Here is a 14,007-nt window from a genome sequence, read left to right on the forward strand (position 1 = left end):
TTCCCACGAGGATGTCACTTGGGAACTGTATAACTTTAAGCCCTGTCATGGGATGGTTGTGCCAGGAAAGATGGAATGTTGCTGGCAGGAATGAGGCAGTGCAGGATGCAGCTTTTGGAAGGAATAAATCCTTGTTGTGTTCCTCCTCCCCTGTCCTGTGATGGAAAGGAGGAGCTGAGAGAAATGGAAGAAAAGGTGTGAGACACTGCCTGCGTCTACGTGGGAGGGATTTAGGGCTCTTTTGGGTAACAGAGGGATATGCACAAGAGTATAGCCGTATTCTCCACCAGAGATGAGTGTCTATCCTCTAGACTTAAGAGGAGTGGGCAACGCTGATGTGTTGGCTACATAGCTAACTGCTTCATAGACAAGGGTGCATTTGCCATATTCCAGTGTTTTCGCATTTAAGACTGGTTTCATTGCACCTGTGCCCCAGGAATGCAGCCATGTCTGCTTGTATGGGGGATACAGCACAAATGGATCGAGCTGAATGCAGCGGGTGAGAGAGCTCATTTGTTTATGATGTGTAGTTTCTGGCCCTTTCATCTCCATAAAGCAGAACAAATCTGGCTTTTGACTATAAACTGCCAAATTTGGCGGAACGAGTCAGCAGAGCACAGCTTTCTGAACGCTCATGAACATATGACTGATGAATGAATGATGGTTGTCTAAATGGATTGCGTTTATCAAGTTATGACAAATCAACATGTTTTCCCCTAGGTCAAAATTTATTTTTTCATTGCTGCAAACTGCAGTTACTGAGTGGTTTGAAAATTATTATTTCTTCTCTTTTCTTCTAAAGGGTCTGGAGTTGTACTTGCACACAAGGCTGACACCCCCTCAACAGAGGTTTCTCCTCCAAGTCCCAGTCCTCTGAAAAAAAGCGGATCAATCAACTGGCCTTTCCCTGATAGAATTAAATCTCCCAGGACTGTGAGGAAGCTTTCCATGAAAATGAAAAAGCTGCCAGAGCTGAGCAGGAAGCTGAGTGTCAAGGGAACTTCAAGCCATACTAGTTCAGATACTCCTCCTTCCCTGCTGAAAGGTAGCTGCTGGGTTACAAGCCATACAGTGTCTTTGCCATCTTCTGGAAACTCAACCACAGCTGCCAGCAGGAATGTGATAAGTCGTTACCATCTAGACAGTAGTGTGTTGTCACAGCACACCTACAAAAAGAAAAGCTCAAGGAGCTCCAAATCCTTCAACAAAGGCGGTTACCTCAGTGATGGCGACTCTCCTGAACTTATAACAAAATCAGGTAAACATGGGCATGAAACCAAGTGTGGGAAGGGAAAGGAGAGCCTTCCAAGTAACAGTGGTAAAACTGAAATAGATATTGATGCTTTCAGACACTACAACTTTACTGATCAACCCAAGTGCTCTCAGTACATCTCTGGACTCATGAGCATTCACTTTTATGGTGCTGAAGACTTAAAACCACCGAGAATAGACTCAAAAGATGTCTTTTGTGCAATACAGGTTGACTCAGTAAACAAAGCAAGAACAGCCCTGCTTACATGTAGGACAACATTTCTAGATATGGACCACACGTTCAACATAGAAATTGAAAACGCTCAGCACTTAAAGCTCGTGGTGTTCAGCTGGGAACCCACCCCGCGGAAAAATCGAGTGTGTTGTCATGGAACCGTGGCTCTTCCCACTCTCTTCCGAGTGACAAAGACGCATCAGCTGGCTGTCAAACTGGAACCGAGGGGACTTATTTACGTCAAGCTGTCGCTTATGGAGCAGTGGGAGAACTCCCTCGATGGCATCGATGCAGATCGGGAGCCCGTGATGTTTGGAGTAGATCCTCGAAAAGTTGTAGAGAAGGAAAATGCGGGCTTGATGGTGCCACTTTTGATGCAGAAATGCATTCTGGAGATTGAAAAGAGAGGCTGTCAGGTACTGTGCCTATTTTAATCTGTTTTGTTAATGTTTCTACGTTGGGATAGCTGTTGTTGCAGAGTGTGAGCAGTGAGTGGGAAAGGGGAAATTAAAAACACCTTTACATGTCAATTTTTTTTGCTTTGCTGCTCCTGTTTGGTGAACAACAGTCATTGTAATGCGGGAAGAATAACAGGAGTGTGTGAAATCAGTGCTTCCAACTTGGCCTTTGTAGAGGAGATGTGAGCATCTCCTGTGAGCAAGCATACAGTAGTGCTTTAGGACTAGGGATAGCGAACTGAACCTGCAGCCCCCAGCATGTAGAGTCACCCTCAAGAAGCAGAGCTGATATGAGAACTTGAAAATGCTTGATTCCTGAGACACGGATCACTCTGTAAGGACATGTATCTAAATGCAAAAATGAGTATAATGTTCCCTCCTACCCAAAACCGAGGCATCATGTACAGTGACACAAAGTGATGAGGACAGGTCTTTTGACAAAACTTTACTTACACGTGTGCAGTCTCAAGCCAACATGCCAAAGACTCGTCTCTGCCATCGCTTTGTGCACAGCATTAAGATGAGGAGGAGACCCTGAGGGGCTGAATTAGTTGTTTCCCCATGCCACTGCTCCTTGCCTTTCTTCAGGTTGTTTTCAAAACCAGGACAGGAAATGAATGCTGTAAAGCAGCAGTGCCCAGTGTCTTCTCTTCATCCTAATACAGTTTATTGGTTGATGTAACCTAACGGACAAAAAATACGTATGAGAAACAAGGTATGGAAGCAAATCACCAGTTACAGATGCTAGACAAGAAGTCTGTTAGGAAGGACTACGCACAGTCCTAAGGTCGGATGTTGCCCTTGGCAATTAATTTGAAACTGGTGGCAAGATTCTTGCATGCTGTTCCGCAGCATGTGTGAGCCCTCGGTTTCTTCTACACCTGTTCTTGCTCAGGTGAAATTGAGAAGGAATCACACCTACCACTGTAACTATTTTAAATTGCTGACAGGTTGGATGTAGTTCCAGGTGTTATGAGATTAACTCTGCTATTTATAACCTAGGTCATAACCTAGGTTGTAATTACTTTGCTGGAAGTCACTACTGATAACAACTGCATGATTCTTCTCCTAACATTATGCAAATCAGTGGAAAAGAGAAGTTTTATTCTTTCTAATGTATGTGTTCCATGGTTTCAGCATTTTATTTTGGGCTTATTAGCACCTAGTCATGCAAATGATATTGGGTAATCAAGGCAACACTGGTAATGAAGCGATTGGGATCTGAAATATCTGAATGTACCTGGTGCTTTTGAGCATGAAATCTAATTTGTGTATTTGCACAGGGAGAAACAAAAATGCAAAATATACAGTTAACTTCTTGTTTTAACCACGTGCTTGTCTGACATTTTTTACTTTCCTATAGATTGTAGTCTACTGTCATGGTGTGTTATCTCCACCTGAATTTCAGATGTGGCATTAGAAAACTTTAAAAGAAGTTGTCTTAGGCAAATACTAGATCATATTCAGTCTTGGGAAAGAGTACAAATTCCATTGGGTAACTTTCCATTTATTTAAACAGGAATTAATATATGGCCAGACAAATACTCTTGTTTGCAAACCTAGATTCACATGGTCTAAGTCACTACAGTCTAAGTCAGGGGTTTTGGGGGTGGTGTTTGTCTTTTGAGTCCATGGTAGTTTTGGACTAACCATTTACTGCTCAGTACAGCTGCCTATAAAGTTCATTAAAATAAAATGAATATGTTTAAGATTTAGTTCCTTAAGATCATAGGAGTGCTTGTATAAATGGTGTTGATGAAAATAAAAAGTAAATAATGGTAAAATGCAAAATTTAAGTGCATGAAAGCACATGATTTACCTGGTAATTCAGTCCAAGACTGTTGTGGGTTTCATTCCTATCACCTTCAGCATGTTAAATAACCCCTGTTTTGCATAAAAATTCTCATATAACTTGAAACACATGGAAGTCAGCAGCTTGTCATCTTTAAAATAGCATATTATAGGTGTAATAATGGAGTATTCATGATTTGCTTGAAACTCTGGTTGCTGGTATAAAATAAAATTTAAATTTTGTTTATTATATAAGTTAATCTTGTAGGAAAAATGGTTTTTTTAATTGGCTTATAGCATTTCTTATTTTTAGTAGGTAGTTGTATGACTGCTTTTTTTTTCTGCTAATGATTAATAACTGTATTTTGGTATACTGTAATTTTGTATACATAAAGCTCAAAATGCTTTTTCTCATAATTTCTTTTTGCTGAAGTTCCAGTTCTATCTTGTATAATTAACAATTATACTAGGAAAAATAGTGGTGATCTGAATGAATAGGATAAGAAGAGAATAGACGTTTCATCTGTATTTCTTTGTTTCCTGAATTTGCATAAAAGCAAAGCACTAAATGATTCCAATTTAAAACTCATGTTCTGTCAATAAAATACTGCTCAGCATGTTCACTGTTATGGAAGACATTAGTGTTATTCACTTAACAGTCCCAACTGTGTGTCTGGTGAAATGTTTGATACCGTACGTGACCATTTGACGTTAACACGTTGCACTGTTTAAGTTTCCTTAACATACATTTCCAAACAATTGTTTTTGTTGCACTTCCCGAATGAGACAACACGTGATGTCAATTATTAGTCCCCTCTGCAAGAAAATGACTGATGTGGGGCCATTGTTTTTGCTTCTAGGTGGTAGGCCTGTATCGGTTATGTGGCTCAGCAGCGGTTAAGAAAGAGCTTCGAGAGGCGTTTGAGAGGGACAGCAAGGCTGTTACTCTCTGTGAAAGCCAGTACCCAGATATTAATGTCATAACAGGTAATACTTTTACTTGCTTTTCTTTTAATATAGAATTGTGCCATGTTCCTAACATACGCTAAAGGTTAGGTGAGAATGAGTGCAGTAACCTTGGGGATGTGTAAATATGAAGCAGCAGTGATTTGGAGGGAGGAGGGTACGGAAGGAGCCACTTTCAGTAGCTGCTCTACCAGTTAGAGGGCAGTGGAAGTCTGAAAGGAGCCGGGGTTCCCGGAGCCGGTTAAACCTCTGCTGTTGATTTGTATTGTAGCAGATCTTGAAAAACTTGGCTGTGACCAGGCACATCGGCTGTGCTGGTTGCTCTACAACATGTGATCCAAGGGCCATCTCGGATCAACCCGTTGTCCTCCCTTTATGCTGGGAGATTGCAGGATTTTTGGAAACAGATTTCCCGTCATCTTGTGCAGGTTAGCTAGAGCTGCAGGGAAAGTGCCTTCATTTGATCATTGCTGCTTTTAAAACAATTAAATAGTGGCTTTCTCCTGCTCACTGGAGTGGCCCTCTACTTGCTGTCACACAGCAAGCTCCTGGCAAAGGTGAGAAGGGCTGGGAGTACAGGAACAGGAGGTCTTAGGAAGCCAGTTTGCATCTGCATCGGCTCTTTACATGCCTGTCTTCACAGGAGTTGCACTGCACAACTGAAGTAAGTTGTTGAGGTTTTTTTGGTTTGCTTAAAAGTGGAACAGTTTTATAACTATTGATACTTGTTATGTCAGCCAAAGTTGATCTAATTTCAGGCATCACCGAGTAAACCTATTGCTCCAGGAAATTAGTTGGGAGCATTCATTTTCTACGTATCCAGGGATGGAAAATGTAACAACAGTAGTCAGGGTATAAATTTTCTGTGCCAAAGCCTTTTCTGTAACATCCAACATCCAGCTGTATGGGATAGTTCTACCCTCTTTGGTGGTTTATTTCATTTCAGTGTATTGGGAATGAATTTTGTTCATTACACTTTATAATTATACAAAGTGATATCAGAAGATACTACTCGGTGACATTTACTGGGTTAAATAAACCTTTTGGTTCAGAATGTGCAGCTAGTCGGTTCGTCTTGCTTGCCTTGGCTGGTGTCCCTGTTGGGTTCAGTGTTGCTCCCAAGTACTGGCGTTCTCAGCAGCAGAAACTTGTGTTTATGTTTCAGTCTGATGGGATATACCCTTTATAAAGAGGAAGTGAACAGTAAAAGTAAATAGTGTAAAAGATCTTTTAAACTGGATAATTTTGTTCTCTTTAAAAATTAATAAGAAAAAGTGATTCTAAGATCAAATTGTTCCATGAAATTATTGAAGTCCTGTTTTCTTCCCGATTTTTGTAAATCAATTCAGAAGGGGGGAAAAAAACCCCTCTGGTGCATTCTGCCAAACAGCAGAAACTGTCTGATATTGACTTGTAAGCAGACAAATGGCAAACTGCTATTTGGCTAATGTAAACTTTTGGCTAATGTAAAACTTTGTATTTTTTTAAATTTTGGAATAATACAAATGGCATTGCGCTCCCATGCTACAAGTAATCATTACAATAAAACAGTATTTGCAGAAATGGTTCAGGAATATCATGGGAAAGGGTATAGGAACTTAATTCTCATCCATACATGGATGAGAATACATGCACCCATACAAAAGAACATTCCAAAAGCTTTTTGATTTTCCTGAGTACATTGTACACTCAGAACCAACCAGAACTGGTTGAAACCGAAGTCTGAACTGCAGGAGAGCTCAGTACTGATGCAAAGCCCTGGATGGGCAGTGGCGCAGTCTGACTGATCCTTCCATCACAAGTTTATGTTGCAGTGGTTAAATAGAAAAGTGTACTTCAGTTTTTCAATATACATTGCTGCAAGCCTCATTGGTGATGGTGAACTCTTGGTGACTGGGCAGGTCCTGCTGGAGTCTTGGTCCTTTTTTGATTGTACTACTGAAGGATAATTTTTTGCATCCAGATGTGAGAGTGAAAAGGCTACAGCCTTGGTGTCTGTCTTACAGAAAGATGACTGAGTATGCTTTTGTATGCGTTATATTGCAAGAGTTTACTTACGTGCTGCTTTCCTTAGGAAGGAAAAAATAGTTTTAAGAAATGACATTTAAAAAAAAAATTCTTTCTCCTGGTACCCCTGCAGCTGTGCTGTATGATTGCCTGTAGTGGCTGCGTTAGTGTTGTGTTGAAAGGACTGAGTGCAGGGAGGGGAAGGGCTGTTTGCACCCATAACTTCCGCTGACCAAAATGCAGCCCACTCTCTAATTATTGTAAACAGTGTGGTCTGGATTGAAAGGGGAACCTGCAATTTTTGCTGACAGACCTGAGGTACCCACCATGCTTAGTGTTAGGAATAAAAGAGCCCACAAACCTTTCTTGCATATGCTTAGGGAGTTGGGTTGAGGGGGAATGTTTCCCCAGACATTTTACTGCTGTATTTGCAATGCTAAGGCTGATGCACATGAATCATACTTTTATCAGCCAAAACATGTGTTCCATAAAATATGAATCCTCAGCATAAATCTTGGCTGATTTGAAGAGAAGTGCCGCCTTGTGTCCTTTTTGAAATTTGAGTAGCACTCCTTTTCAAAAAGATTAGAAAGATGTTTATTTTTGACAGCTCTCCAAAGACTAAAGAATGAACATTTAATGATTAAATCTTGACTGAGAAATGCTCTTGGGATTGGCACAGGCTTGCACACAATTAAGTGTGCTCGTGGCTCAAACTGGAGCATGCAGCCAATTTTCGGAACTGACCAGTAGTCATGTTGGTGCACCGTGTCTGTTTGCATCCACGTGAATTCATATCTCTGCATAAAGCATGCAATACTGTTAACAGTTCAGTGGGTCAGAAAAATGAGGAATTAATGAAGTGGATGGCAATTTCTGCTCGCTGTCTAAATTTGTTGTGTGTGGTTGTGTCAAGGGGAATGTGCTAGTGGGCTGGCAGCAGCAGGAAGCGTAGATTCGTGGAAAAAAATAACAGCAGCCTCTTACAGGGCTAATTTAGCTGAGTGAATAGCAAAAGGATTTAGAAAGGTCAAGGGGCATTCATGGCTCCCAAACTATCCTGTAATTCAGGGCTAAACAGGAGAAAGTCCTTTGGCAGGTGGTAGTCCTATGACTGTCTACTAAATGATTATTAATAGACGGCTGTGAGTGTTTCAACAGTATAAGCTGATTTGGTTATGACATACCATTTCCTACTGTAAGCTGATTCTGATTTCAGCCTTCCCCTCCAAAAAAGCACAGCTGAAACAAAGATCCTGATAAAAGTCAGCATCTCTTGCAAGTGTTTTGCTTACGGAAAAAGGAAAATATCCCAAACCGTGTTGTACAGCACCAGCCTCTGCCACATTTGTCTCACAGATATTTTAACCAGCTAATCCATGTGTGGAACATGGGCTGGGGAAGAAATAAAATTTGGTGGGGAGGGAGGAATATGAATAAGTTATTCATATAAAATGAATAACAAACTTGAAAAACAAAAACTAGCCACTTAAGTGGAGCAGTAACAGAAGTGGCATATTGTTTTTAAAACAAACAAAAAACACTGAACCACCAGAGGGAATATGTTTTCAGGGAAATATGTGGGTGGTTGTTCACATATTTTATAGTCCTGATGGGGTATTCTCATTTTAAGCACAGAGTGAGCTGTTAGATGCTGTGTGGTGGTCTGCAGAGACAGAAGGTTTGCCTGGCTGCCTCATGCCTTATGCTGCGGAGAGAGATGGTCTGGCAGCTCCAGGGGGTGACACTGCTTCAGTTAGCGCTGCTTGTGCAACATGGCTTCAATAGCTGCATTACTGCTAGGTGCAGTATTCGTTTTAAAATAAAAATATTTATACGGGTGGAAGCCAACTTTTACTTGCATTCTGCATGTGAACATGGCTATGAAGGGGAAAATGCTAACTTTCGTTCCCTTTATTTTTTTAGAAACAACCTCATAACAAAGCCCACTGCTATACAGTTCAGTTTACAGCTAGGTTACAAAGGTTGAGTTTATAAAAAACATTGCTTTCTTAAATAGCACAGTGTGATGATATTTGCTGTGATTTGGGATTTTACAAGGCTATGAGGAGTGCATACTAAAAAATCTTCTACCTTTCCAGCTTTGCCTTTTTGGAGGACAGGCTGCTTTGGTAATTACAGTACCCGCTTTCAAAAAGTTGTGGTTTTTTTTTTTTTTTAATCCACCATTTCTTCTTGACAAGGTATTTAAATTCAGTTGTGATCTAGCTAAAATGGGTAGATATTTGTGGCACAGAATGCATTTTTTAAGGAAAATAAAAGCTGCTGGGAGGCAGGCTTGTTTCTTTCAAAGTGTTCTGTGTGAGTTGTACTGGATATGTTGCTCCTGGATAGCATCCTGCTGTGTCCTTTCCAGGGGGCTCCTGTTAGAAGTCTTAATGTTTTGGGTTTTTAATTACTATTCTTACAATCACTGAAACCCCACTCAAACTGAAGTATCAGCCAGCCTCTAAAGCCAGCTTACAAGAATGCAAATGCTCAATTCCTTTTTGTTTGTTTGCTTCTGTGGAAGGAATAGGGGTTAATGAGGCGCTTGCCTGGTTGTTGCATCCCCTAGAAACAGCCTCTCCTCCAGCATGTCCCCAGCTGCTGAAACGGTGCAGTATGCCTCTGCAACTGGGAGGGCTCAGTGCCTGGGTATTTTAGCCAGTGTCTGCTGTGGATGTGAATTATGTTTGTCACAGCAGAAGCGAGTGGTGTGCTGGGGGGTACAGAGTACCCAGAGGCAGAGGGGAGTTGGTGTTTCCCTCTTGAGGACATCTGTTTGGTTTGTGCTTTGGTAGGTGAGAAAACGCTGTGTGCTTCACCAAACGTGCCACTGGCACTGGGATGTTTGCTGCTAATTTTACAGCTGAAAATAAACTGAACAAAAAAATCAACTGCTGGTTGTATATAAAGGAGGAGGTGTCATCAAGCTGAAGACTTTGGTGTTTGTATGAGCTCCTTTCCTTGGATAGGAGGTGGACTGCTAAGAGCCCTTTCCTTGCCTCTCCCTCGCCCCAATCAGGAGGGGGACCTGGAGAGATGCTCACCCTGCGCCAGGCGTACCCACTCCTGCGCGCGCAGCAGCCCCTGCACGCACCCCTCTTCTCTGGAGGCAGTGCACCTTCCTGCCCTGGTTTCGCTCCTTAGTTTGTGATGAGCTGCCTTGTGTGGGCTTGGAGAAGGTGCCGGGACCGCGGGGACAGGGGTGCTGGTGCCCCTGGCCTCGTGGGGACGTTGCAGAGATACCTCCTGCCTCTTAGCTGACCCTGTGGGGAGCCCTCATGTACCCATGGTTCAGTGTGCCCTTTTGCTGTCGTCCTCCCATCCCTCGCTCCCGAGTGGAAGGTTTGTCACTGGCACAGAGGATTTTCTCATGGGACGGGTGAAGCTGGTGTGCCTTAGTGCTCCCAAAAATCGCTGGAAAGTGTATCTGCAGCTTGTTAAAGGCAGCTGTTCTTGTGTCTCTTGTGAAGGCGTCCTAAAGGATTATCTGCGAGAGCTACCCTCTCCCCTGATAACCAAGCAGCTCTACGAAGCAGTGTTGGATGCCATGGTGAAAAATCCCTTGAAAATGACAGCAAGCGGTTGCGAGAATGACCTGAGTGACTCTGAGCACACAGCAGCCCTTCTGGATTGCCTGCCAGATGTTGAGAAGGTGAGCAGTGTTTGCAGGTTCAAGTAAATTGCATGCTTCAGAAAATAAAAGAACATTTTCACACTGGATATAAAATGTGTCAAAATGTGTACAGCTGTTTCCTGACTTAATGGTCCACTTGGATTTTTGATGCTCCACATCTTTGAAAATACTTTCATGCTGTGATTAATTGGAGGGTCTGCATTGCTGGATGTATTCTAGTTTGCATTTTATATTTTCTCTGTAAAACTGAAGGAAAAGCTATGATTGCTACTTTTACGTGGTTAGATCAAAGGTTATTCCCATGTGGTGTCCTGCTCCATTTCTGTGGAGCTCTCTGATCTGTATGTCGTAATTATGTGGGCAAATGCATTCCTCTTTCCTAAGCATGTGCAATAAAGCCTTCGCTTCCCATACTGTGCAGTGTGTGCCATTACCTGCCAAATTCACCTCTGTAGAAAACCACAGTTAGCCCATGGGAGAGAGTGAGTGGCCTGCACAGTATCTGGAAGTTACCTGGAAGCTTGTTCTGATGCCGAGGTCATATTGAAGGTTTCTTTGTTTTCTGATATACCTGGATCATCCGTACTGCTTCTGCAGCTTCTCTCCCCTCCCTGATGTCCCCTTTCCACTGTAAGAAAACTCATCCATATAAAACTGAGATCAGGTAAGAAACAAGCTGAATTTTACCAGAAAGTCTGTCTTAACTAGTCTGCTCTCTGATAATCTAATACAGCTTTTCTAATTCAGCACTTAGATGTTCCATTGATGGGTGTTGGTGGAAAAACCATAGCTATCAGCCTTGGCCTTATCCCTCTAGAGCAGCGACGTTAGGATGTCACCACCACCTTCGTCTAGTGTTTTGTTTCCTGAGCAGTATTTTGTTCTTTTAGGCTACTCTGAAGATGCTGTTGGATCACCTGAAACTGGTGGCTTCTTACCATGAAGTAAATAAGATGACGTGTCAGAATTTAGCTGTATGTTTTGGGCCCGTGTTGCTGAGCCAGAGGCAGGAGACCACCAACCATAACAACAGAGTCTTCACAGACTCAGAAGAGCTTGCTAGTGCCCTGGACTTCAAAAAACACATAGAGGTTCTTCACTATTTACTCCAGCTGTGGCCAGGTACTGTTTCATGAATCTGATCAAGGGAAAATGTCAAACCATTGCTGTATGTTTTTACTGTGTGACAGAGTACGTTAATTCACAGGATGACTGAGCAGCATCAGAATTCTTAAAACACAAGGTACTATGGCATCACGTAATAATATACAGAAATCATGACAATTTTATAATCTGTTCTTTGTATTCAGTCACTTTGTTTAATGGGAAGTTTGTTGTTTTAATTGCTTTGTTACCAGATGGCAGAGTTTGAGTATAATGTAAGAAGTGGCAGAGTGCTTTATGTGAGTAAAGACACTAGAAAAAACAAACCCAGTGACAGTAAGGTTTCCACATCTGAATTAGCGGGTTTTGGGATGGTGGGGTGTTTTGTTGTTGGGTTTTCTTTTTTTCTTTTTTTTTTCTTCTGCTCTCCTGCTTTGACTATTCAGGATTATCTGTGTATGGAATTCATTAGATGTTTGGTCTCTGAGATACCCAAAGGGTTACTTTGTCAAATTACAAGGGCAGAAATAGAGTTGGGAACATCCTTACAGTAAGAGCTGTGCAACTTCTAGTTGTTTTTGCAGAGCTTTGCGTAAGGAAAAATGTTTTTAAAACACAAAAAAACCCCCAAACCAAAACATCCTAAGTGCCTTTTAGCTCCCACTTCCAAACTTAAGAGGTCATATGCTTTTGCACAATTTGGGGTCAATTCTCAATAAGAAGGGAGGTGAAATTCTAATCTTCCTAATAAACTACCAAAGTAGACATGAAGGTAACTATTTCTGCTAAGATCTGCCTTTCAAATGGGAAATGATTGCACAGTGTTCACGTTTCCCCTGGCATTCAGAGAGGCATAAGCCAGTGGAAATAGCCAGGATGACATCTGGCGCCCTGGGTTTCAGCCTGTGGTGAATTCCTGTGCCTTGCTGCTGCTGAACCGCAGCCTTCTCTTGCACAAGTACTGCCCGAAGTCAGGAGCGGACAAAGGTATTGCAGCTTTTCAGTGAAACAGGGAGAGTCTGAGCGTAATACTGTGAAACAACTTAACATTGGATCTGATGAGTTTAGTTTTGTTTTCGGATGGTCTTTGGCCAAGCAGTTGTTGAAAGCTACCTAACCATGCAGAAGATGGGTCCGTTGTGCTGTGCTGTAGTATCTTCCTTTTTCACAGTGGTCTGGCTAACAGTGTGGAGAACTGATCTGTTTGTTAACTTGAATAATTTAATATCTACTTCTCAAATTTGTGCAGTGTAAACTCTTTAATTCTCAAGGCTAAGAGAAGATTCAGCTCATCTAAATAGCTTCTTAATTGTTCCCTTTTAGAACACAATAATTGCTCTTGGGAAACTGCTGAATTTCTGCACCAATTGAAACATGAAATGGAATTACAGTTAATCTAAATGAATAATATGTCTGATTTGGTTTGTTTTTAAATTTACTTTATTTTTATTTGAAGGTCTGCTTTTTATGGGAGACTTGGGGTCACCTGGGAAATGTGGAGGGTCATGAAGGGCCTGACTTGGCAATACTGAATTACAGATGCTGTGGCTGCATTTGAGCCAGCCAGGTGGACTCTGCTGCTCTGTGTTCAGGATACAAAATATTCCCCAACTCATTTAAGGAGTGTTTGGGAAAAGGCTTTTCCCCCCCCCCCCCCCCCCTCTTTTTTTTCCCTGTCATCTCCCCCCATTGTAAACATTATAAAGAGAAATTGCTGTTCCTAGCTAGGTGGTTCTTGAAGCATTTTATTCTGGAGAGCCCAGGAAGGGCTCCTGACATGTAAGCATGGGTTGGCAAAGACCTATGTCTGGCAGATTCTATACAATAAGTAAAAAAAAAAAAAACAAACAGTGTCTGGATTTGTTGTCTATTCCTAGACATGAGGTATAAATGAATGTGTGCTAGCAGACAAAGTGCAGGATAGGCACATGAATGTGTAGTCTTTGTCTTAGTAGTTCATAATCAAACTATGTAAGATGTATGATCTTGCTGTTAATTAAAGGGGTTTTTTTGATTACAAAAAACGTATAGGCATCTACACTGTATTGTTATTACGCAGGTCATCTTAAACAGTCTCTGCTCTACTTAGCCAGTAACACTTAAGTTTTTATCTAGAAATTTATTTTAAATTCATAAGGTGGTTTTTTGGGGGGTCTTTTTTGCTTTGTTTTTTATTTTAATTATGAGAGAAAGAGTTTTCGGGGAAGGTTTAATCCTTTCTTGGGTAAGAATATGAAGTGTCAGGACAAGTGAAGCAAATGCAAAAGAAGAGAGTTGACGGTAAGCTCACTTGACCAGCACAGCGTAATTGCCAGGTTTGTGAATAGCCCACTGAGGTCTTTCAAGTGCTCGAACGTTTCTTGTGGTATATCAGATACTGATTAGTATAAAGAATATTCTGGGTGAGACAGTGATTTCAGCCATCATGGGCTACTTCTTCATTCCTCTTACAACAGTTTCCACCCGGGGAGTATCGCTAGGCTCCTTCCTACTGCCACAAACTTTGCTGGCAAGAGCCGCTGTGAATCGGGGTGTGTTGCTGCTGTGTGGGC

At 41.7% G+C, this 14,007-nt stretch overlaps 1 protein-coding gene across 1 annotated transcript in view; it reads left to right on the forward strand.

The window, feature by feature from the left end:
• SYDE2 (synapse defective Rho GTPase homolog 2) overlaps positions 1–14,007 on the forward strand; it is a 29,992-nt gene that overhangs the window by 12,792 nt on the left and 3,193 nt on the right. The window contains exons 3-6 of the mRNA XM_050900827.1: positions 803–1,902; positions 4,596–4,722; positions 10,188–10,369; positions 11,242–11,473. Of these exons, the coding sequence (XP_050756784.1) occupies positions 803–1,902; positions 4,596–4,722; positions 10,188–10,369; positions 11,242–11,473 (1,641 nt within the window). The remainder of the gene's footprint in view (positions 1–802; positions 1,903–4,595; positions 4,723–10,187; positions 10,370–11,241; positions 11,474–14,007) is intronic.

Source organism: Gymnogyps californianus, chromosome 8, assembly GCF_018139145.2.
Source record: "Gymnogyps californianus isolate 813 chromosome 8, ASM1813914v2, whole genome shotgun sequence".
NCBI classification, from domain to species: domain Eukaryota; kingdom Metazoa; phylum Chordata; class Aves; order Accipitriformes; family Cathartidae; genus Gymnogyps; species Gymnogyps californianus.